Source organism: Acartia tonsa, chromosome 4 (genome assembly GCF_053477335.1).
Source record: "Acartia tonsa isolate MP-2025a chromosome 4, ASM5347733v1, whole genome shotgun sequence".
Classification (NCBI taxonomy): domain Eukaryota; kingdom Metazoa; phylum Arthropoda; class Copepoda; order Calanoida; family Acartiidae; genus Acartia; species Acartia tonsa.
Window position 1 is genome coordinate 49,673,249 of NC_137263.1, and position 20,979 is coordinate 49,694,227.

Below are 20,979 nucleotides of genomic sequence, written 5' to 3' on the forward strand. Positions count from 1 at the left end.
ATATATATATATCAGTGTTCACTACTTCAGATTGTATAAAATAGAGTTTTCCTCAATATAATATTATTTGCAGTCAGGAAATTCTAATTTTCAGGCTCTTTCATTTTGAAGAGCTTGACATGAATCTTGATTCTACTTCTGATAAACTGACTCCACTGATTGAAACAACCTAAATACAAATTAATAATAGTAATTTAAAACATCGTATTGTAGACAGCTTTCCGCGGATATTAAAAGGAAAAACTGTAAGATTAAAACAGTTTTGTTAGCTCTGAAAGACTGAACGCCCGGGCAAACAAAACTGGTAGGTACTTATTAACTTTAATATTCGTAAAAAATTATTTGATTTTAAGTATGCATGAGAACCGGTTCTAATCCAGCGGTCATCAATCGGTTTGAAGCCATACTGGAAAAAGCTAACATAGAATATCAAATTGATAGGTTTTTTAGATATGGCAGAATAAGTGTAGCGAAACTTTTGTAAGGCCATCATTTCCTAACTAATAACTGTCACAAATGAGAGTTTATTTTAAAAGCAGCACAGAATTTTATTCATAGCCGACGCCGTTTTAGAGATATCTACTTGCATGGAAACGACTAACTACAATGTTCATCAAATTTATCTCTAGCTTTTGCAACACATCCCCCATTTTAAAGGTTCTTATCCTTATACTAAAGTAACAGGATGTTTGTGTGTCTGTCTGTGTGTTTGTTTGTACCGAAGGATCTCGCTAACCGCTGAACCGATCGGGTTCTCCTTAACAGGGTAGATTCTCATATGACCCGGGAAGGTTTATAACTATTTTGGGGGAGGGTACCACCACCCTCCCTAGAGAAATTAAGTTTTTTTTAAATTTCTCAATTTTAGAAAGAGAGTTCAACGAAAAACAAACATCAAGCGTAATTTTTGTTTTACTTTTTCTTTTAATAAAATCTAAAATAAGAAATTGAATTATTAAATTCGACTCCCTCCTCCTCAAATGCCCCTAGAGGCCTCTAGGGGGCGTAGTTGCTAGTTGTAGATAAACAAATAAGACGCCTTCCTGAAGTTTAAAGCAACACTAACTGTTGTGACATATAAACAGACGAATTCCAAACTGAAAAAAAACAAGGATGACAACATCCATAAGTAGCAAAGCACAAAAATTCGTGGATGGGACTGACCGTCATTGTTGTTTTCTTCAAACGACGGGAAATTTTATTTTGATATTTAACTGAAAAAATTTTTAAAATCGGACCATAAACACCAAAGATATGGGGGGGAAATGTAAAAAATATAAAAATAGCCAAAAACCTGCAAAAAGGCAGTCTGATCGTCATTGTTGTTTGCTCCAAACGACGGAAAATTAAATTTTGATATCTTTAACTGAAAAAATTTTGAAAATCGGACCATAAACACCAAAGATATGGGAAAAAATGTGGAAAATTTAAAAAATAGCCTAAAACCTGCTAAAAAGCCGTCCAACCGCTATTGATGTTTTATAGTTAATTGTGCTCCTTAATGATGGGAATGTTGTCAAAAAATTTCAGCATTCTATCTTTTATAGGAGCTGAGTAGATCCCATTTCCCCCATAGCGTTATGGACTGACGGACGGACGGACAGACAAAGTGAATTATAGAGTAGCTTCGCTACTAAAAATATTTTCAGAATAATCTTACTCTTACAAAACTTGATAAAGTTGAAAAAAAACTGACCTTATCGCGAGACTTGTGCCCTGACTTGAGTAAAACCCGGGATTTTTTAGCCCCAGTAACTTCGGCAAGTAATGCCAAGAGAGCTGAGTTAGCTTGACCTTCTACTGGTGCGGATTTTACTGATATGCTAACACTAGCCTTAAATATAAGGTGGCTTAACTAATTTAAATAAAATGTTTTCAACGCCGTGACGGACTAACAGCATTAGAAATTTTTTTTTTTTGGATCTTTTTACAGACACGATTTCTATTGGGAGAGATGGGGTACACATCACTACACACCCCTCCCTTAGATAGTTTATAACCTTCCTGGGACCTATGAGAAGCTATATTGTAAAGGAGAAACATGTCGGTTCAACGTTTAAGGATATCTTTTAGTATACATAGACACACACACACACACACAAACATTCAGTTATTTTAAATACTCTAAATATAACTTACTTCTCCAACTTCAATAATCTCATCAAACTTGGCGCCAGGTTTCAAATGAACAGCAACTAGTATAGAACCATCAGACACACTTTGAAATGGTGACACTTGGGCTTTATTTAAAGTTTCTGTGCTAGTTTGTGCTTTACAATTTTTGTCAGCCTAGAACAAAAAGTCAATTTGTTGAAATTAATAAAGAAAGCTGCTGAAAGAGAGGAGGAACATAACTTTTGAAAAGCCAATGTAGAAACTTGACCCAAAAAAGAATAATAAACAGCGGCGTAACCGTGGCAGCCGTCTTATCTACAGCGGGAAATGAAAAATTTGTTAGGGAAGTACACATTGTACTACTGCCTTGCAAATCAGGGATCTAAAGGGATTAGACAATGTCCGAAAAGAAGTACCCCCCCCCCCCCCCCCCCGCTAAATACTCTCAGCTGTTGTTTTCAGTACACCTCTGAGCTTTAAGGAAATGCGCATAATTAAAAATTTTCCTTACCTTTATTGATCGTTTACCCATAACAAGACATGATGTTGCAAATTTTCTTGTGTGCATCTATTTTCCTTTATAGCATCTTATATTTACATTCTGAAATTTTTAATTATAAATGCAACGATTCAAAATCAAATTGACAAATAATCACTAAGTAGTTATCATATTTTATAATCTTTGGTATGTTTCTAGCATTAAACCAGAATCCCTTCTAAACATAGAATTAAACTATCCACCCTTAAGAATTTCAAAACCTTTAATAGCAAACAGATAAATTAGGTCAAATCTTCCTATTCGTTGATAAACAAGGATTGCCGCGCACAGAGCAATCTGGCTGGCAACAAAGTTAAGCTCCTCAAAGGGTGCTACATGTGTAGTTAATCACGCATTCAAGGAATTCCAATGCGACCAGGTAAAACAACAAAAAATAACTTTTCATTACAATAAAATTTAAATTTAGACAAACAGTTTGAAAGATGTTGGAAGATTCTATTTTTGTTGATCCTGTTGTTGTTTATTCTGCTGTTGTTGTGCAAGTTTGGCCTCTCTGATTATAATGTCATATTCGTCGTCTTCCTCTCCTGTAATATAAATATTATTTAAACAACATGTATGACTGTTGACATCAGGGTTGGAAAAAAATCCGTTACAAATTTTCAAAATTGAAAAAAATTCTTAAGCGGATTATACCATAACTGCACAATCACATGACATCTAGAAATTATTTTCCAGTATGGCTTCGAAACCGATTATTATTATCGGCTGGATTAGAACCTGTTCTCAGTCATACTGAAAAATCATGCATAGCCTTATAATACCGACAATATTCCACAGATATAAAAATAAAATTCATAAGATTAAAACCAGTTTTTTAGCTCGTGCCTTCGGCTTCTTGGGGCTAAATAACTGGTTTTAATCTTATAATTGTACATTTCTATAAGAAATTAAATCAATATCCTACCTTGAATGACAGGTCTATGCTGTGTGGCCGCAGCGTATGCCTCCGGGTGCTGGCTGCTTAGCTTCCCCTTGATCTGGTGGATCTTCTTAAATATGTACTCCAGGTCCTTCTTCATGGCGTCGACTGTCTGACTGTGCTTCTTGAAATCAGCCTGGGCTCGTTCTAATCTTAATAAGAAGATAATGTGATTAAAAAGTTTTTAAAAATATAATTTAATACAAAGCCGAATAGCATTGACGCAAAGAGTAGCATTACGGCTTATGACATCTGAAGACACACAAAAGTTGAGACAAATCGTTCCCGCGATTAACGTTGCTTTCAAGAAAATATCTTTCGTTTCTAAAAAGGTAAAAAATAACATAATTTTTAGTCTACCTTTATAATCATACTACAGGATACGCCCCTAGAGGCCTCCAGGGGCCCTTGAGGAGGAAGAGTTCAATTCGATAACCCAATTTTTTTTATTTTAGATTAAAATTGGTGTTTAGCGAAATCCTTCAGTACAAACAAACAAATATGCAGACATCCTGTTACTTTATCATAAGGATAGCCTTAGTTGTTGGGTAGCTTCGCCACAAGAAAAGTTCTAATTACCTAGTAGCAGAAAGACTGTTAACATTAGTCAACATTTCATTGGTCTTCTCAAATCTTTGCAGCATTTTCTTCTGTGCTCTCACTATCAGCTCCACATCTTTCTGATTTATCACACCTGCTATTCCCTAAATAATTCAACAAAATAATTCAGGGATCTAAAGGGATAAGACAATGGTCAATATATTTCTGTACATTAAAGTGTCCCGCCCTGGAAAAATTTTCATAAAATTTTTGCTCCCAGCCAAAATGTGATTGATTTTTGCAAAAAAATGACCTATGCAAAATTTTTTTCTGTAATGCAAAAATTGCTACCACACAAGCACATTGTAATTTGATCTGGTGCTCCCAGGAAAGGCCTTGAGGAGTAGAATCGGGAACTTATGTCAGTTTCAAAATATCTCGTGCCTAGCCTGAGAAAATCTCAAAAATCTCTACAAATTGGACAATTCTCAATAAACCCTAAAAAAGGGTGTTTTTTTAGTCATTTCTAAGGCTAGGAACGAGATATTTTGAAACGGACAAACGTTCCTGATTCCACGCCTCAAGGACTTATCTGGAAATTAAAATTAGTGGTAGAACACTCGGCTTAATGAGACAACCAATCAAACTTCACTCAAGTCCCCAAAGTTGTTAAGCCAACGAATAAGAAGCGAGATTATAAAACTTTGGGGACCAGTGTAATAAACAGCCAATTGTTTCCTCTCTCTGAGAATAAATACTATTATAAATATAATACTTCAATAACTACTGAACCGGCTGAGTTTTCCTTTGAAGGGAAACATCACTAGGTCAGAAAATATAAAACTTGACCTTTTCATGATAATGTAAATTAATAACAAGTGAAAGATTTCAGGGAAGGTTTAAAACTATTTTGGGTGAGGGAAATCGCCACTGGAAAAAAAAAATCATTGGCATTTAAAAAAAAAAAATTTTCTTTTTAAAACTAAAATTAAACTTAAGTGCTACTAGAGGCCTCTCTCATAGCCACAAGTAATATTTAAAGTTCAGCAACTCGACTCAACAATTTTTATCCAAATAAACACCAAGTATATTTGTTATAAGCTTACATACCTGTACAAGAACCTCGCTGGCCGTATAATTCTGGTAGATACTGCACTCCATCCAGCTGGCAGCCACCTCGCTCTCAGGCGAGTCATTCATTTTAGTCACGGGTTTTTATCCCCTCCTAGATCATATCTGAAAATAAAAAATAATTGGTACAATTATTTTTTTCTCGGCTTGCTTAAAATCAACACAATAAACAATAGAAAAGAGCAAACAAATGCATTATCAGGACACTATAATGCTTAAAAGGTTACTTTAATATACTTAAAACCTCTAAGGTATCAAAATAATAAGCTTGAAATTTTGTCCACTCTTATCTATTTTAGTTTACATAAAGTTTATTTTACTATATCAAGATTTAGTTAAATTCAATAAATATTTCTTGCATGGTTAATAGAATATTGTCCACGATTAAGAAAATAAACAATAAATAAAATTCCTCTGATGTTTTTTGTTGTTGTCCCTGTCTAATAAAAATGGTTAAATTCTATGATTTTTATTTTCATGTTGACAATTTCTTTAAAACCATGCAAGACACGGGTTTTCTTCAGTTTAGAACCAAATAAATAATTTCTGGTAAAAAAGATTCTTGGCGGCCGCGAAGAAAATTTATTTTACTCCCAGCAGATGAAAAACTATTGTTGAATATAGAATGTATATTGTTGGAAACTGATTATGAATGAGGAGCTCCAATCATACCTCCGCCTAAATATAACAATGCTATCAGAAAAATAACATTACAATCCGAATTTTTTTATGGTTTGAAACTTTGTGATGTTTGGACATTTGCATATACATTCAAAATTGACTCGGTGCATGAAATTACAAAAAATTAGGATTTTAATTTATGGTTATATTTGGTTAAAAATGGGTCAAATTAACGAGCCAGAATCAGAAAAAAACAGTCAAAAGTAAAGAAAATGTGGTACACGCATTGATTTCGCACATCGTTTGAATAGCCAAAATTTCAGATGTCTAAAAAAAATTACAGTTGCCTTACGATTTTAAGGGGGGTGTAGAGGAGTTTTAGGAGTGGACTCCCAGGGGGGTGTATACATCCCCTTAATTTTTCCAAGGGGGTGGATACAACCCCGTGCCACACTCCTCTGATACAAACAAAAATATTCCTTCTTATTTGTGTAACATACGATAATCATATCTAACACGGATTTGATGGTTAAGGGAATTTTTAAGAACTTGCATTTTAAGTGTCAGACCGACATTTGTAACTTGTAGGACAGCTCTGCTGCTAAATAGAAAGAACAAATAAACTACTTACTCATCAATGACGCTGATATGAAATTAAAGAAAACCAAGATGGCAAACCAATCAGTTATGTAATCCCATCTGAGGATGGTGTAAAAATCATAGCCTCGCAGTGAGATACCCAAACGGCCCTTCCATCGTCTATGAAATAAGTAGCTCCAAGCGTTTCTTGAGTCAATCTGAAAAATAAGCAAAAATAATATCATTAATTTAATACTTAAGCATACATATGCCTAGAAAATTGATAAAATTATATCGTCGAAATATTTCGTCTCAAATAATGTCGCCCGTATCTCGAATATAACCTAAAGTAAACTAGGTAAATTTTTTGTCTGCTGAAAATCCCTTTTTATATTTAATGATGGACCATCTAGATATGTTATGTCTATTCTAAATAGTAATTTAATTAAGCCAAAAAAAACAATGCAATGGCTTTAATTCAATCTAATAAGTCTTTTGATTAAAAAAAACTAATGAACGTCGGCAAAAATAATCCCCGTATATATATAAGTGTCAAAAAGTACAGAGAAGTGTTAAAAAGTACAGAGAAGTGTCAAAAAGTACAGAGAAGTGTCAAAAAGTACAGAGAAGTGTCAAAAAGTACAGAGAAGTGTCAAAAAGTACAGAGAAGTGTCAAAAAGTACAGAGAAGTGTCAAAAAGTACAGAGAAGTGTCAAAAAGTACAGAGAAGTGTCAAAAAGTACAGAGAAGTGTCAAAAAGTACAGAGAAGTGTCAAAAAGTACAGAGAAGTGTCAAAAAGTACAGAGAAGTGTCAAAACGTACAGAGAAGTGTCAAAAAGTACAGAGAAGTGTCAAAAAGTACAGAGAAGTGTCAAAAATTACAGATAAGTGTCAAAAATTACAGAGAAGTGTCAAAAATTACAGAGAAGTGTCAAAAAGTACAGAGAAGTGTCAAAATGTACAAAGAAATTATCAAAGAATTCCCAATAGCCTTGGTTATTCATCGAAAAATGACAAAACTGGAGCGAGAGAGATACTGCAAAAACGTTTTTTAATGATAATATTTACCTGTGATAATTCCACAATAGTCCACTCATAAGTAGAATTCTCTCTTTCAAATCTATAATTTCCAATCACAATATCATTGCTGCGGAATATAGTATCAGAGTCTTGATGTTCATTCTTTAGTTGTTCCAGAGATTCCTTCATTTTCTTGGGGATTTCAGTTGCTGCCTCCTCTTTTGCCATAATGCCAGCCTTGACATCACTTTGTATTTGATCCATGACAGCTTTAGCAGCTTCTTTATTCTTGCCAATTATTTGTCGCAGCTCACCAAGTCGTGGCATGGAAAGTGTAACTAGATTTGAAATAAAATTCACAATGAGGATTACTTTTAGAACAAAAATTTTCATAGCTTTTTAGGAAGGTATTCAACTTTTATAGAAAACGTCTTCAATATGTCATTTTAGGGTAGGATCTGGAATTGCCTTCCCCTTTTCCCACCCCCTTAGGGCCTTCAACCCCGGGCAAATCACTATGCACGCAAATAATTTTCAAAAATCTATTTGGGATATTAAAATATATCCGTTTCGAGTTACTAAAAAATAATCCAGAGTAAAATCTTACCTAACATAATTGACTGCTTTGTTTGTTCGAACTGAAATTCTGGAATAAATGAGAAGAAAATGTCGTCATCATTCACACCAATAGTAGATCTTTCTTCACTTGTTATATTGTCCAAGCTTTGTCTCAATCCTGAAATACCAAATATAAGCCAGGGATATAAAGGGATAAGACAATGGCCGTTAAATTTAGTTACATCCCCAATGATGGTACACAAAATTAACCCTTCTGTATATCAAAATTACTGGTTAAAAAGTTTGAACATTCAACTTTTTGAACCAACCTTTTAAAATTCATTTAAAGTCCCCAAAGTTGGTAAGCGAACTAATGAGAAAACGTTGGTTTAAAACTTTGGGGACTAGTGTAATAATCAGCATTTTGTCCCCCTCTCTCTCTCTCTGAATATAAACGTAGATACCTATATCAATTTGACCAGAAATTTTTTTCAGTTCATAGTAACAAGATATCTTAAGGGATAAGACAATGGACAATAAATTGATGTACAAACGTCTAATGATGATAAACAAAATTACCGCCCATGCAAATAAAAATTATTGGTGGACTAGTTAGTACAACCCAATCAAAATTTAATATAAGTCCCTAAAGAATGAGAGACCGTGTATATAAATATCTTTAATCCCTCTCCGATATTTAATTAACACACAAACCTTATTATGAAATAATACATATATTTCAATATTTACCTTTAATACATTCATTTGAAAGGAGTCCTTCTAAATTCTCCCATTGACCTGTCTGCACACACTTAGTGACAAGGCTTATGGCCTAAATGGTATAATTAAATCAGAGCAGGAAAAAAAAGATTGAAGGGGGTAATTTTTTTCATGTATTTTCTTTAAAGTTGTGTTTAACGGTTTAGTCAAATGCTCTTATTAGGTCAAACTTTTCTAATTATACTGAGCGTTTGGTCACAATTAAGAAAAGTTTGGCTTAATAAGAGCATTTTACTAAACCATTACACTCTTTATAGAAAACTAGCGGCTTCGCCCCTAGCCTCTAGGGGCTTTGCCCCAAGAGGTGATAACAAAAAAATTAAGGTGAAATTCGAAAAAAGGACCAAAGAAATCTCCTGCAAAAAAAAAAAAAAATAAAGGACCAAGGAAATCTTCTGCAATAAAAAAATAGCTTAAAACCATCACAGGACCAGTAGGTATAATCCCTAAAAAGTAGAGCCCAATCGGTTCAGCGGTTACTAAGATCTTAAGCTTCAGACGGACAGACATCGTTCTACTTTGTATTATAGATACTAGGAAAATTACCCCCTTTTATAGAATAAAATGCTTGTAGACTTTGCTAATAAACAAGGATGACAACAACCATAAAAGTGAAGCTCTAAAATTAGACTTTATGAAAAACAATCCTTATACCTAACCAATATATTAACTTTTAAGTCTAATCAAAATTGTAATTTTAGGACGTGATTATGAAGATGCTTCTTGTACCTTGTTGTTCTAGGTATCAATAATCCAAAAACCAGATGAATAGGATAAAAGTATCAAACAATTTGTCAAAAAAAAAATGTCGGCATGTTTCAAGTGGACGTACGGACTTTCTGGTAACGATTATAGAGTTGATACACTTTTAAAGCTGACAAAGAAAACATAAGGGAGTGAAATTTTAGAGGTTTTAACAGACATACAACTGATCGATGCAAGGCTATTAAATAGTGTAAATACTATTATTAATCTCAATTTAATCGTGAGTTATCTCTTTCATACGATATTATTTTTTTATGTTTAGGTAATAGAAAAAAAGGGGGGGGGGGAGTTTTGACATATTTGCGTAAACCTGGCACCTAGGCTTTATCTTTGGACTGAGAGGATAGGTTATTAGAGATAAAATCATTCTTATATGATGAATTTCACGAAGTTTTAAGATTTTTTGGATAGACCTCCAGGTTCCGGAGCTGCAGGCCTCCAGGTGGTCTCTGTACAGGTAAAAATAAAAAATAAAAATTTTTTATAAGTTACAAATCAACTTATAAAAACAAAATATGCATCTTTTTTCTTCAAATATATGAATAACATTAAAAAGGTGCATATTTTGTTTTATAAGTTGACCTGTAACTTTAAAAAAAAAAAATTTATTTTTATTTTTACCTGTACAGAGACCACCTGGAGGCCTGCAGCTCTGGAACTTGGAGGTCTATCCAAAAAATCTTAAAACTTCGTGAAATTCATCATATAAGAATGATTTTATCTCTAATAACCTATCCTCTCAGACCAAAGATAAAGCCTAGGTACCAGGTTTACGCAAATGTGTCAAAACTCCCCCGGCCCCCCCCCTTAACTAAAAAATAAAGTTGGTAAGTAACTGAAATTAAAAATAGATAAAAGTTTGAAGCAAGTTGAAGGGAAAAACTTTCTAAACAAAAACAAACTTCTAATTGTATGTCTTCCATATAAAAGATTAAATATTCCCCAATTGAAATAGTTTTTACAGCTAAATTATTTTCATAGTTGAAACCAAATAAAATCATTTCCTTCGGTGCCTCAAGTCTAACAAAACTGGTTTGAATCTTTTTATTTTTCATATACTATCCACGGAAAGCTGTTTATAATACAATGCAATAAATAACTTTTACTCTACTTCTGATCTATGCTACATATAATGTTGTCATCCTTGTTTACATAAAATAAAGTACCTTACTTGTTTTCCGCCATCCGTCATTTCATCTATGTCAACCCCATATTCGGCAGGAAAGGGTCTAAAAAATACAAAGTTTATTTAGGAATGGCAATCCGCATCTGAAAATGGAATCCCTTTTTTTATTTATAAAAAGACCTTTATAAATATTTAACGTATCGCTTCGAAACCGATTAATATCCGATGGAATAGAACCAGTTCTCAGCCATAATGAAAATTTATGTCTAGCATATTATTATATCCAGTTTTCTACGAATATAAAAATGTACAATCATAAGATTAAAACCAGTTTTTTTTAGCCCGTGCCTTCGGCATCCCAGAGCTAAATAACTATTACACAAGTATTGCATCTTTCTGATGTATAAACGAAGAGGTTAATAACAATATTGCAAATTCTCACCTATTAGGTTTCCCGGATAAAATCATGGTCGATATTCTGGGTAACCCAAGACTGGTGATAATTTTCTTAGGGTCACCTGTGCTTGTCAGGGTAGGGCTTTTAATACCAGACATTAATCTAAAAGAAAAAATATAGTTTAATAGGTAACAACAGCAAAAACTGAACCAAAAATACGTAAAAATTCTGATTTGTTTCTCTTTTTCTATTTCATTTTCACCCCAGATAGTAGGTAAAGTAATACCCAATGGACAATCGACCCGAACTTATGATTGTAAGACCTTTGTCTGGAAGTCATAACAATGTATGATATTGAGATGGGTCAGTTTAAGGGCAACGCGCTTTACATAGCCAGGGTTGTCATATCGGGCGGGCAGTTGTGGGCTGCCCTTTATGGGTACTTTTGGGCACCCCCCGTTTGGGGTGTGAGAAAAAGGGGAGGGGGTGAAAAAAGATTAGTAGGCGGCCTATTTTTTAGGGTGATATTCAGGGTTGTCAAATCGGGCGGGCGGATTTGGGTCGCCCTTTATTGGTCCTTTTGGGGAGATTTTGGCACCCCCGTTTTGGGGTGTAAAAATGGGGAAGGGGGTATGCTTAGTACGACATTTGCCCAAAAAGGGTGCAAAAAAACCTTTTGGGCAATTGGGCAGCCCGTTATCGAAAAAAATGCCCAATATGACAACCCTAGCAGCTGCAACTTTTTTTTAACGTCTCTAGCATGACGCAGTGTCATCGCCGACACGTTGCTATTACGCTAATGCCGCTGGTACAAAAGCAATAAAACTAAACCAATTTTACAAGTTTCTATTTAAGGACAGATTTGATTATAGAGAATCTTTGCTTAATATATTGTATCTTATCCTACTTATTTTTGTTCCAAAAATCAGATGAATAGGATAGTAAAAAAAATTATTGTCAAAAATCAGAACGTTATAAATGAACATACGGACTTTCAGTCAACGATTATATATTTGCTAAGCTTTTCAGTTAAAACTCGATATGTCAATTCTAAAATGACTAAACTAACGAAAAGAGCTAACCGTCACGCATCGATTATAAAAAGTTAAAGCAAAAATCGAAACTTACCGTTTAAATAAGAAAATAGGAGGTTTCCTTGCATAATACAATCTAGTTTGTAACATTTTTTCTGAAATTTTTATTTATTATACCTATCATATTTAATGTAGGTAAAATAAAACAAACTCAACAAATGAAAGAATAAAATTTAAAATCATAATGTAAATTATTTTTAAAGATAAACAAAAAAATAACATAATAATAAGTTTAAGTATTAATTAACAAGGAGCAAACTATTTTCTTTTCTTCTACATCTACTTGGATTAAAACTTGAAATTTTCCTTTTTCTTCCTCCAATAGTTTCTTCTCCCAGCTTTTCATCACAAAATTGACCTAAACATAAAACATATTAAGGCTGTAATTGTAAGAAAACTCAGGGGTAGGTATATATTATGCATAAGTTTAATTTTCCCCCTGCTGCAAAAAATACTTCATTTTTCCCCCTAGTTTAAATAAAAGAAAGGAGTAGGTTGAGCTAAAAATCCGTAAAGGTTGTGAGTTTTAAGTTAAAATAGTAGTAGAACGATATTATTCATTAAATAAAAATATATAAAAATAATGTCTGGTTCTATTCAAAAAGGAATACACATATTAAGTGAATATTATCGTTCTACTACTATTTCTAAGCCTTAAAACTAACACCTCTACGGATTTTTAGCGCAACCTACTCCTCCCTTTCTTATCATTCTGGATTTTGGCTGAATTTTTTCCTTTTCCACCTCCTTCACATATTTTCATTCACCCCCCACCCTTAGCCGAAGATACCATGCATAATATATGTTCTGTTATTGCGTAGAAACCACACCCTGTTATATCCATATTACAGCCATTGGGATTTTGACTACCTATCCTAATACAGATTAGCGATCCAAATCCGTTTCGGATTAAACCGCCAATTCTTAGAGCTAAAGTTTGTACAACAATTTCTTTATATCAGACTTTTTCAATACGTTGACAATCCGATTTTGTGAATAGTGCATCAAATTGCCATCCTAGCCTAGAAATGCTGAATAAAAGCATCACCTGATGTTTAATAGAAGCCAATACAGAGTACGACACAAGAGATCGGTCATACTTCCTCAAAGCTTCTACGGTACTGACAACTTTGGACAAGTTACTGATGCGCTGTGAGCGTACTTCTATAACTGTCAGCTGTCCATCCTTGGCGTAGAGACCACGAGCTTTGTATTGCTTCAGGCTGAATTCATCAAGAAACTGGTCAGGTGGACTTGTGATAAATCTTTTGTCTTCAACTGATATTATCATTCTTGTGGTGATGTTCTTCTGAATCTTTGGGTGGGCGAGTGTTTCCAAAGAAAAACAAACGGGATAGTGATCAGAAACCTTAAAAAAAAAAAATAGATTATTAGTACCGTATTAAGCACTGATAACCTCTTCCTCCCATATATGATTTATTGAAATAAAAGGGGTCGAGTGATTCATTTGTTTGTTTATTACTTAAAAATTAGTTTAGGTTAGTTTATTTTGGGTAGCCCTGCAGGGTTGTGGACCCAACTCTATTAGCGCAAGTGTTAGGCCAAACAGAAAAAAAAACGTATTCAACCTTAAATTTTAATTCATTTAAAACAAAGATTAGGTACATTATTTATGAATATGGATGCTATCGAACAACTTCAGAGTAAAGCCCCTACTAGAGTAAAAACGACTTATTCTTCCGGGATTTAAAGGGAAAAGACAATGGCCGATAAATTGATGTACATTACTACATACCCAATGATGATACACCAAATTAACCCTTAAGTAGATTAAAATTAGTGGTTGAAACGTTTGAACACTCAATTTAATTACCCAACCAATCAAAATTCACTTAAGTCCCCAAAATTATTAAGCCAACGCATAAGAAAACGTTATTATAAAACTTTGGAGACTATTGTAATAAACTTGTCTTACCTTTTTCAGGATATCTTGATCAAGTTGATACACTTGATCATATCTGAATACTTGAGCTGAATTAGGAACAACAACATCCATCATAGGTCCACTTACGATAATTCTGAACAAAATAAATACTTCCATCAAGGGTATTTACAAAGTTAAGGTGTTTAAACTATGATTTGTAGATATGTGTTGTTCTCAGGGAAGGTTGCGTGATCATAATCTGACAAATTGCGACAGCATTTGTCAACCAAGTGCAAAGTCTATGTGGAGACTTGAACTCGGTTTCTTTCTCCCAACCACAGCGTAGTGCGCTAACCACTACACTATGTGACACCCTAGATCTACTTAAACTACTGATTAAGATCTACTTAATCAGTAGTTTGATCACCCTACCGCCCATTTTCCATTTCTATTGTTTCAAGAACTTACCTCAGGTAAAATATGATAATTATTGGCTAATTATGAAGATTCAAATACACCACTAACCTGTCATAAGCAGCCAATGTATTGGTTGCAGTTGTATCCACGTGATCAGCTATCAACCAATTATATTCTGCTCCGCGCAACCGGTTTGTCTCCCAGTCACGTGACTTGATGTACTGACCAGAGGCATTTAGGTCTCCCAGGATTATTATGTTGTCCATGTTCCACGTATCTTTTACCTGGGATATATTAAACTGTTGTCTATCTGATTGTATGAAAGTATACCTGAGAACTTACCAGGGGGGTAATATTCTAAGATTCATTTCTTCCCCCCGGCTGAAAAATATTGTTTCCCCCTAGTTTTCCCTACTCCAGCATATTCCTCGCCCCTCTTTTTAGCAGGAGATCCCATCCAGAATATACACCCCTGATGATAACTCAACCCATTCTTCTATAATCAACAATAAATAATCCTTATATTCGCCCCGAAAAAAAGTTTGCAATTAATAAATGTATCTTTAGTCAATTAGAATGTTGCTTACATGTTTCTGTACATCCACCAGACGATCAATTTCTTTGTTTGCAGATGTAGGTTGTGTGTGGATACATACTAAACAGAACTCGTTACCCACTGGACTGACTGTGTTTACGCTCACGGAAACTGAAACAATAAATACACAAATATGAAAACAAAATAGGTACCAGGGTAAGCAATCCGCCCAAATTTTAGGTCAGATTCTTACAAAAAAAAACAACAGTTTTTTAGTCCGTGCCTTCGGCACCTCGGGGTTAAAAGACTGGCTTTAATTTTTAATCTATATCCGCGGAAAGCTGTTTATAATACGATGCGAGAAATAACTATTAAAGGCCTTTGAATAAATAAAAAAAATTCTAGCCCCTACAGCGGCCAATTTTAACCCTTACTTAACCTAACCTAACCTAAAATAAGCCTGAAAAGCTACTGTAAAAATAAAAAACAAAGAACTTTAGATGCTACCCACCACTTTACTTTTTGGGTTTAAATATTTTTTTTAAGTGCTACAAAAGTCATAAAAATTAACAATCCGAAACCGCAATTTGAATTGCTGATTCTGGGTTAAAAAATTTGGCGGATTCGGATTGCCAACCCTAGCAACTACAACAAAAATATTAATCTAAACTAAAATTAATATGTACCTAAGAATGGCTCGCGGATAAAAATATCTCCTGGGTCGTGATAAACCTCACTATTCTAAAATAGAAAATCATTAAAAAAAACTAAATCCTAAAACGCCACTACCCTACGATGGCCTAAATCTAAAAAGATTAAGGATAATACAATGGCAGATATATTTATGTACATCCCCAATGATGATACACAAATTACCCCTTCTGTAGATTAAAATTAGTAGGTGAAACGTTTGAACTATCAATAAAATTAACCAACACATCAAAATTTACTTAGGTCCCCAAAGTTGCTAGGCCAATGATTAAGATAACGTTATTATAAAACTATGGGGACTAGTATAAAAAACAGTTAATGTCTCCTTCCTCTCTCTCTCTCAGGGCTGTTATACTAAAGGGAAGTTCTATTAAACCAGTCATTCATTTTTTAAGTTTAATTTTAAGCTTTAAATACCTAAGATTAAGTTATATATCAACAACACACTACCTCTTTAAATAAGACTAAGTTATATAACAGCAACACACTACCTATCGAGTATTAGAACAATTATGAAATATGACATTTTTTTTTATTTCACAAAAAAACTTACTTTTATTTGAACTAAAGTTGATTTGTAAAAGATGGCGTACTGCTCCTTGTGAGAGGACCTTCCAACCCTTGGGGATGCCAACACCTCATACAGTCCTATAAAAATTATTTTTGTTTGTTTTGTTTACATAAAATAAGAGGGGGGGAAGTTTTGACACATTTGCGTAAACAGTAAGTATAGGCTTTATCTTTGCACTGAGAGGATAGGTTATTAGGGATAAAATCATTCATATACGATAAATTTTCCCAAGTTTTAAATTTTTTGGATAGGCCTCCAGGTTCAGGAGCTGCAGGCCTGCAGGTGGTCTCTGGACAGGTAAAAATCAAAATAAATTTTTTGTTGTTGAAAAGTTAGAGGTCATTTTATATAACAAAATATGCATATTTTTAAATGTTATTTACATATTTGAAGTAAAAAGATGCATATTTGATAAGTTGACCTCCATCTCTTAAAAATATTTATTTTCATTTTTACCTGTCCAGAGACCTACTGGAGGCCTGCAGCTCTTGTACCTGGAGGCCTGCAGCTCCTGAACCTGGAGGCCTATCCAAAAAATCTCAAAACTTGGGAAAATTCATCATATATGAATGATTTTATCCCTAAGTAATAACCTATCCTCTCAGTCCAAAGATATTGTAATACTCACTGTTTACGCAAATGTGTCAAAACTTCCCCCCCTCTTTGTCACCTAGGTGTGGAATCGTGGATAATTAAAAGAAAAAGAAATTCGTATTTTGGTGGAAGGGGTAATTTCTATAAGAAGAGTGGGAGTACCCTTCCCCAAAATAGTTATAAACCTTCCCTATAATTATTAGAAGCTACACTGTAAATCAGAATCATTGGTTTGCGATGTCCTTTGGTACAAAGATATCATATTACTTTTAAATTTATGAAGGAAGTACTGTCAATATTAGATACTCAATAAATATTGATACTTATTAGTGTAAAGATATCTAAATTCTTAACCCAAGCTCCTCTGCGGAGAGCGTTATTCATTACGGTGATTTAATTTGGGACACTTGCCATACTCGGCGAGAATGGGGTAATAAAGAGTAGCTATTTTGAGACAGCGGGTCAGTCATAATATACTTAAACGTGGAGCTTGATAGTCCTAGTTGCAATACAAAAGAGTTTCGTCCTTCTCCATGACTACTTAGGTCCAAACACTTGATTGTGACACACCCCCTAGCTTAAGGTACAAATGTGTTTCTCTATACTTTGGTCGTTGGTTCATTTAAGGGGGAAATGTCACTGTAATGGTTTAAGGCATACACAGACTTGCATGATATTCTAAACAACTATTAATCCGTGCTATTCCAAAAACCACGGAGGGGGGGGGGGGGATTACCCTGGACACTTAATAAGATCTTTCCATCTCTATTTAGTAATAATGTTTCTTTTGTGATAGTAAAACCTATTTTCTTCTAGGCCTACAAAGTGAGATACCTTCCAGAGTTACACAAGAGTGAAAAAAAACTGTGACTAGTGTATAGAAGTTGAAAACTCAGTCCTATAATTCTGGTATCTTCCTAAACAGGTGAGGGTGCTACTTAAAATGAAAATAATCATCCTTGTTGTTAATAAGAAACTAAGATTTCTTTACAATATATACATAGTTTATTTACATATAGGTAAAAGATTAAATTGATATTATAGTTACATACATTAGATACATGAATAGATTTATAGTTTTTTTATTTTGGTTAAAGGCATATAAACGTTAAATAAATATTATAGTTATATATACATGGAAAAAAAAAATACATAGATTTATAGTGGGTTTTTATTTTTATAGAAAGAATAAAGGCATTCTGTACATTGGTCAAGCATAAATCTTTGGATCTTAGGATCCGATTTTGATAAAGTTATTAGATATCTGAAATAAGGTCTAAAACCTGTAAATTTATTCTGGGTTTCAACTATTTCCTGGACCTTTATCAATCTTTTGGCAAAGAAAGTTTTCCGGCTTGCCTTAGGCCGAATTGTTGACTTAAATAAAATAATAAAATCTACTGTTACCAATAGATTAGTTAGGTTCGAGTCTATAAAGCAATTACCCTCACTAGAGTGAGCCAAATCCTGGGGAGGGATAATTTCATTAGGTAGTTCTAAAAAGGCTGCCAGTTCGGCATCGGTCCAATCTAAAATACCTTCCATTTTATATATATATTTTTTTCCTAGATTATGTGTTGAGAGGAGACTGAGATGTGAATCTCGTTAGTGTTCAAATAGAACTGCTTTACTCAAGGTGAGGTTTCCTTTTTATAGTAAAATTTTAAGGCCTAAAAATAGAAGTGGGTAAAGGAGGGGGGTTGTGTATTTTTATTAGAAATGAAAATTCCAATTTTCCTAAATAAGTACTTTACATAATACTAGAATTCAGTTCTTACAATTTGGGTCACAAAAGGGAAGTGAGAGAAGGTTAGAGATGTCCTTTATATTGATGAATCATAAAAGTTGAATAAACTATTTAAATAAAAGACATATCTAGATTTCCCGTGTTTAACCAAAAGGGGGGGGGGCGTGGGGGAATGTCAATCTACTTGAATAACAAAATAAATCTTACTCTGAATTTTCAAATAAACAAATTTTTAGATAAGTGGATTTTACTTTTATCATTGCACCATCTTGTGCAAATAAACGTATACTGCTTTTTTTTATAAAAAAAAATTATGATTATGATCATAATACCCCTTTCTTGGAAAATGGAAGTTGTGCCCAAACTTAAAAAAACAAAAAAAAAACATGATTTTATAAATTTTGTTATACGATAATGTTTTTTATGTAACTTTTTATAGGATGGTCGCTTGATGCAGCTTGTTCTGTAGACAGAGAGTTGTGAGGCTTGATGGGGTTAGCGCATATGCTTGGAGAACAGATTCCCCACGGTGATAGCCAGGAGTGATGAGGATTGCAAGATGGAAAACGTCTGTTCTGAAAATGGTGCGGACATCAAGCGCAATCGTTTGGAATTTTTCCTCAGCCACCTCATGGGGGTAATTGGCGGTGGTTTTGAGGATGTTGAGCAGCTGCTGGCGGGTGTAGATGCGTCTGAATGCATCGGTATCCATGACATATGTGAGGTGGTTGTAGGTTCTGTAACCTTCCTCTGTTACTGGTGAAATTAAGTACATGCTGTCCTGATGGAGTAGATTTTGTAGATCAATGCTGGAAGACATATTGCTCCTGAAGGTAACTTGTCCGTGGAGCATGCATCCCGTCGTTGATGGTTCACAGGAGCCAATGAAACTGAGTTCACCTGTTTAGTAGTGCTGTTCAGGATTTGAGCCTGGCTGAACAAAGCTTGAGATAGCTGTTTGATGGTTGCAGGTTTCTTCTCCGATTAATGTGGAAGAGATGTGCACCAAATCAATAAGGACAACTCCATAGCAATAAAAGTAGTTTGTTCTTACGTAAATGTTATTGCCATTTTTGATGGCCCGCGGTTGAGGATGTGGAGAATCATCAGGAAGATAAGGGTGGCAATGAACAGCTCCTTGGAAAGGAGAGAGGGAAAATTTCCGAATTATTTCCCAAGCTGGTTTATTCATTGTCAATCGGGTAGATTCGATTGCTACAATGGGCACTATTTTTTGGTGACTCATTAGATTTAGGACACTGGAATCATTGACCGTGAGTAAACCCTTTACTCGGTACTGATAGTCGGCCACATGAGGTATGACTGACTCTAACAAATTTGCCGGCTGCTGTTGCGGTGTTGAGTTGTTATGAACTGGATGGAGGGTGTAATCCAGTTTCTGAATATTCTCTGGTGGTGTGGTGAGGGGTAGGACAAAACCCAGGAGTTCACCTGTGGGACCCATCACGGAGGTGAGCGTTGTAATCCTGAATCGCTCCCTGGATATTGAAAGGATGGCCAGACTGTTTGTTTCCTCCTCCAAGTTCCTGATAGCCAACTCATCATTTAACTGCTCCAATAAATCTGAACAAGAGTTGTATAATAAATAAATTCTTATAATGTGTGTGTTCATTATTTTTGCAAGATTAAAAAAAAGACAGAGACTAAAGCAAGAGAGAGGGTTAGTGTTATTTTTATTGGGTAGGGCATTAAAAACAATATTTCGAGGCTGCTCTATAATACATTTTGCCGTAATTGACGTCGACAAGATATTATATAAAGGAAAGAGATTAAAGCAAATAAGAGGGTTAGTGTTGTTGTGTTGGGTTGGGAAATCAAAGATAAATAAAGTCTATTTTCCGAGGCTGCCCTATATTACTTTTGCCGTAATTGACGTCAACAAGATACATATTATTATATTACATAAAAGAAAAGCTTGATTTAGCTGTGGATTGGTTGGTACATAGGTAGTATTTTACCGTCCAGCCATAATTACACAAGGATTTTTTGAATTTTATGCTATAGCCCTATCATTAATTTTGATTGATTTTATAAGCATTTTAAAATGTCGTCGTTCTTGAATGAGTAGTTTAATTCAGGGGGAAATATTGTAATAATAAAATTAATTTACCGTTTGGTAGAAGTTCTTCTAGTTCTTGGCTGTTGGAATCATATAATTTTCCTGTTTTTATTTTAATTTTTTAAAATTTGTTAATATTATTATTTTTTTCTTCAGTTATAAGTAAGAGTCTTAAGGGGTAACATATTAGCTTAGGGAAGAAAAAAATGTCTTACAAAATTTTTAATCCCT

The 20,979-nt window shown here is 34.2% G+C and overlaps 4 protein-coding genes across 5 annotated transcripts in view; all 4 read right to left on the reverse strand.

Moving 5' to 3' along the window:
* Positions 1-3: 3 nt before the first annotated feature.
* Positions 4-2,738, reverse strand: LOC145317617 (UPF0235 protein PCC7424_0673). The gene is made up of 4 exons (XM_080158765.1): positions 2,627-2,738; positions 2,140-2,289; positions 1,697-1,834; positions 4-169 (listed from the first exon to the last, which is right to left on the reverse strand). The coding sequence occupies exons 1-4, from the start codon at positions 2,681-2,683 to the stop codon at positions 101-103; spliced, it is 414 nt and encodes a 137-aa protein (XP_080014891.1). The 5' UTR covers positions 2,684-2,738; the 3' UTR covers positions 4-100.
* LOC145317616 (kxDL motif-containing protein CG10681) lies at positions 2,715-5,405 on the reverse strand. Its single transcript, XM_080158763.1, has 4 exons — positions 5,247-5,405; positions 4,176-4,300; positions 3,582-3,748; positions 2,715-3,201 (listed from the first exon to the last, which is right to left on the reverse strand). The coding sequence occupies exons 1-4, from the start codon at positions 5,334-5,336 to the stop codon at positions 3,110-3,112; spliced, it is 474 nt and encodes a 157-aa protein (XP_080014889.1). The 5' UTR covers positions 5,337-5,405; the 3' UTR covers positions 2,715-3,109.
* LOC145317612 (uncharacterized) lies at positions 5,377-12,342 on the reverse strand. 2 transcript variants are annotated; one of them, XR_013879053.1, is made up of 9 exons: positions 12,243-12,342; positions 11,160-11,276; positions 10,763-10,820; positions 8,797-8,878; positions 8,096-8,224; positions 7,537-7,826; positions 6,520-6,685; positions 5,767-5,945; positions 5,377-5,621 (listed from the first exon to the last, which is right to left on the reverse strand). XR_013879053.1 is itself a non-coding variant. In XM_080158760.1 (8 exons), exons 1-8 carry the CDS (start codon positions 12,296-12,298, stop codon positions 5,914-5,916), a joined length of 930 nt encoding a protein of 309 aa, XP_080014886.1. In that variant the 5' UTR covers positions 12,299-12,342; the 3' UTR covers positions 5,377-5,913. The 2 variants fall into 2 exon arrangements, 1 of the variants encoding a protein (XP_080014886.1); XM_080158760.1 differs by having other exon boundaries at positions 5,377-5,945.
* Positions 12,343-12,428: 86 nt separating this feature from the next.
* LOC145317611 (deoxyribonuclease-1-like 2) overlaps positions 12,429-20,979 on the reverse strand; it is a 28,112-nt gene continuing 19,561 nt past the window's right edge. Inside the window, exons 4-10 of the mRNA XM_080158759.1 lie at positions 16,310-16,404; positions 15,732-15,786; positions 15,098-15,216; positions 14,619-14,794; positions 14,145-14,247; positions 13,257-13,577; positions 12,429-12,566 (exon numbers count right to left, since the gene is read on the reverse strand). Coding sequence (XP_080014885.1) covers positions 12,441-12,566; positions 13,257-13,577; positions 14,145-14,247; positions 14,619-14,794; positions 15,098-15,216; positions 15,732-15,786; positions 16,310-16,404 — 995 coding nt within the window. The 3' untranslated portion in view covers positions 12,429-12,440. The remainder of the gene's footprint in view (positions 12,567-13,256; positions 13,578-14,144; positions 14,248-14,618; positions 14,795-15,097; positions 15,217-15,731; positions 15,787-16,309; positions 16,405-20,979) is intronic.

What these genes read in the sequence shown, in the direction of transcription:
- LOC145317616 (XM_080158763.1), bottom strand. Translation starts at nt 5,336, where the DNA reads ATGAATGACTCGCCTGAGAGCGAGGTGGCTGCCAGCTGGATGGAGTGC. An exon ending in CCAGCGAGGTTCTTGTACAG is followed by an intron (nt 4,301 to 5,246) that starts GTATGTAAGCTT and finishes TGAATTATTTAG; the next exon opens with GGAATAGCAGGTGTGATAAA. An exon ending in GCATAGACCTGTCATTCAAG is followed by an intron (nt 3,202 to 3,581) that starts GTAGGATATTGA and finishes TTTATATTACAG; the next exon opens with GAGAGGAAGACGACGAATAT.
- LOC145317617 (XM_080158765.1), bottom strand. Translation starts at nt 2,683, where the DNA reads ATGCACACAAGAAAATTTGCAACATCATGTCTTGTTATGGGTAAACGA. An exon ending in TGGGTAAACGATCAATAAAG is followed by an intron (nt 2,290 to 2,626) that starts GTAAGGAAAATT and finishes TTTTTGTTCTAG; the next exon opens with GCTGACAAAAATTGTAAAGC. An exon ending in AGATTATTGAAGTTGGAGAA is followed by an intron (nt 1,835 to 2,139) that starts GTAAGTTATATT and finishes CTTATATTTAAG; the next exon opens with GCTAGTGTTAGCATATCAGT.
- LOC145317612 (XM_080158760.1), bottom strand. Translation starts at nt 12,298, where the DNA reads ATGTTACAAACTAGATTGTATTATGCAAGGAAACCTCCTATTTTCTTA. An exon ending in AAAGCAGTCAATTATGTTAG is followed by an intron (nt 7,827 to 8,095) that starts GTAAGATTTTAC and finishes TTTCAAATCTAG; the next exon opens with TTACACTTTCCATGCCACGA. An exon ending in CATATCAGCGTCATTGATGA is followed by an intron (nt 5,946 to 6,519) that starts GTAAGTAGTTTA and finishes TGTTATATTTAG; the next exon opens with GCGGAGGTATGATTGGAGCT.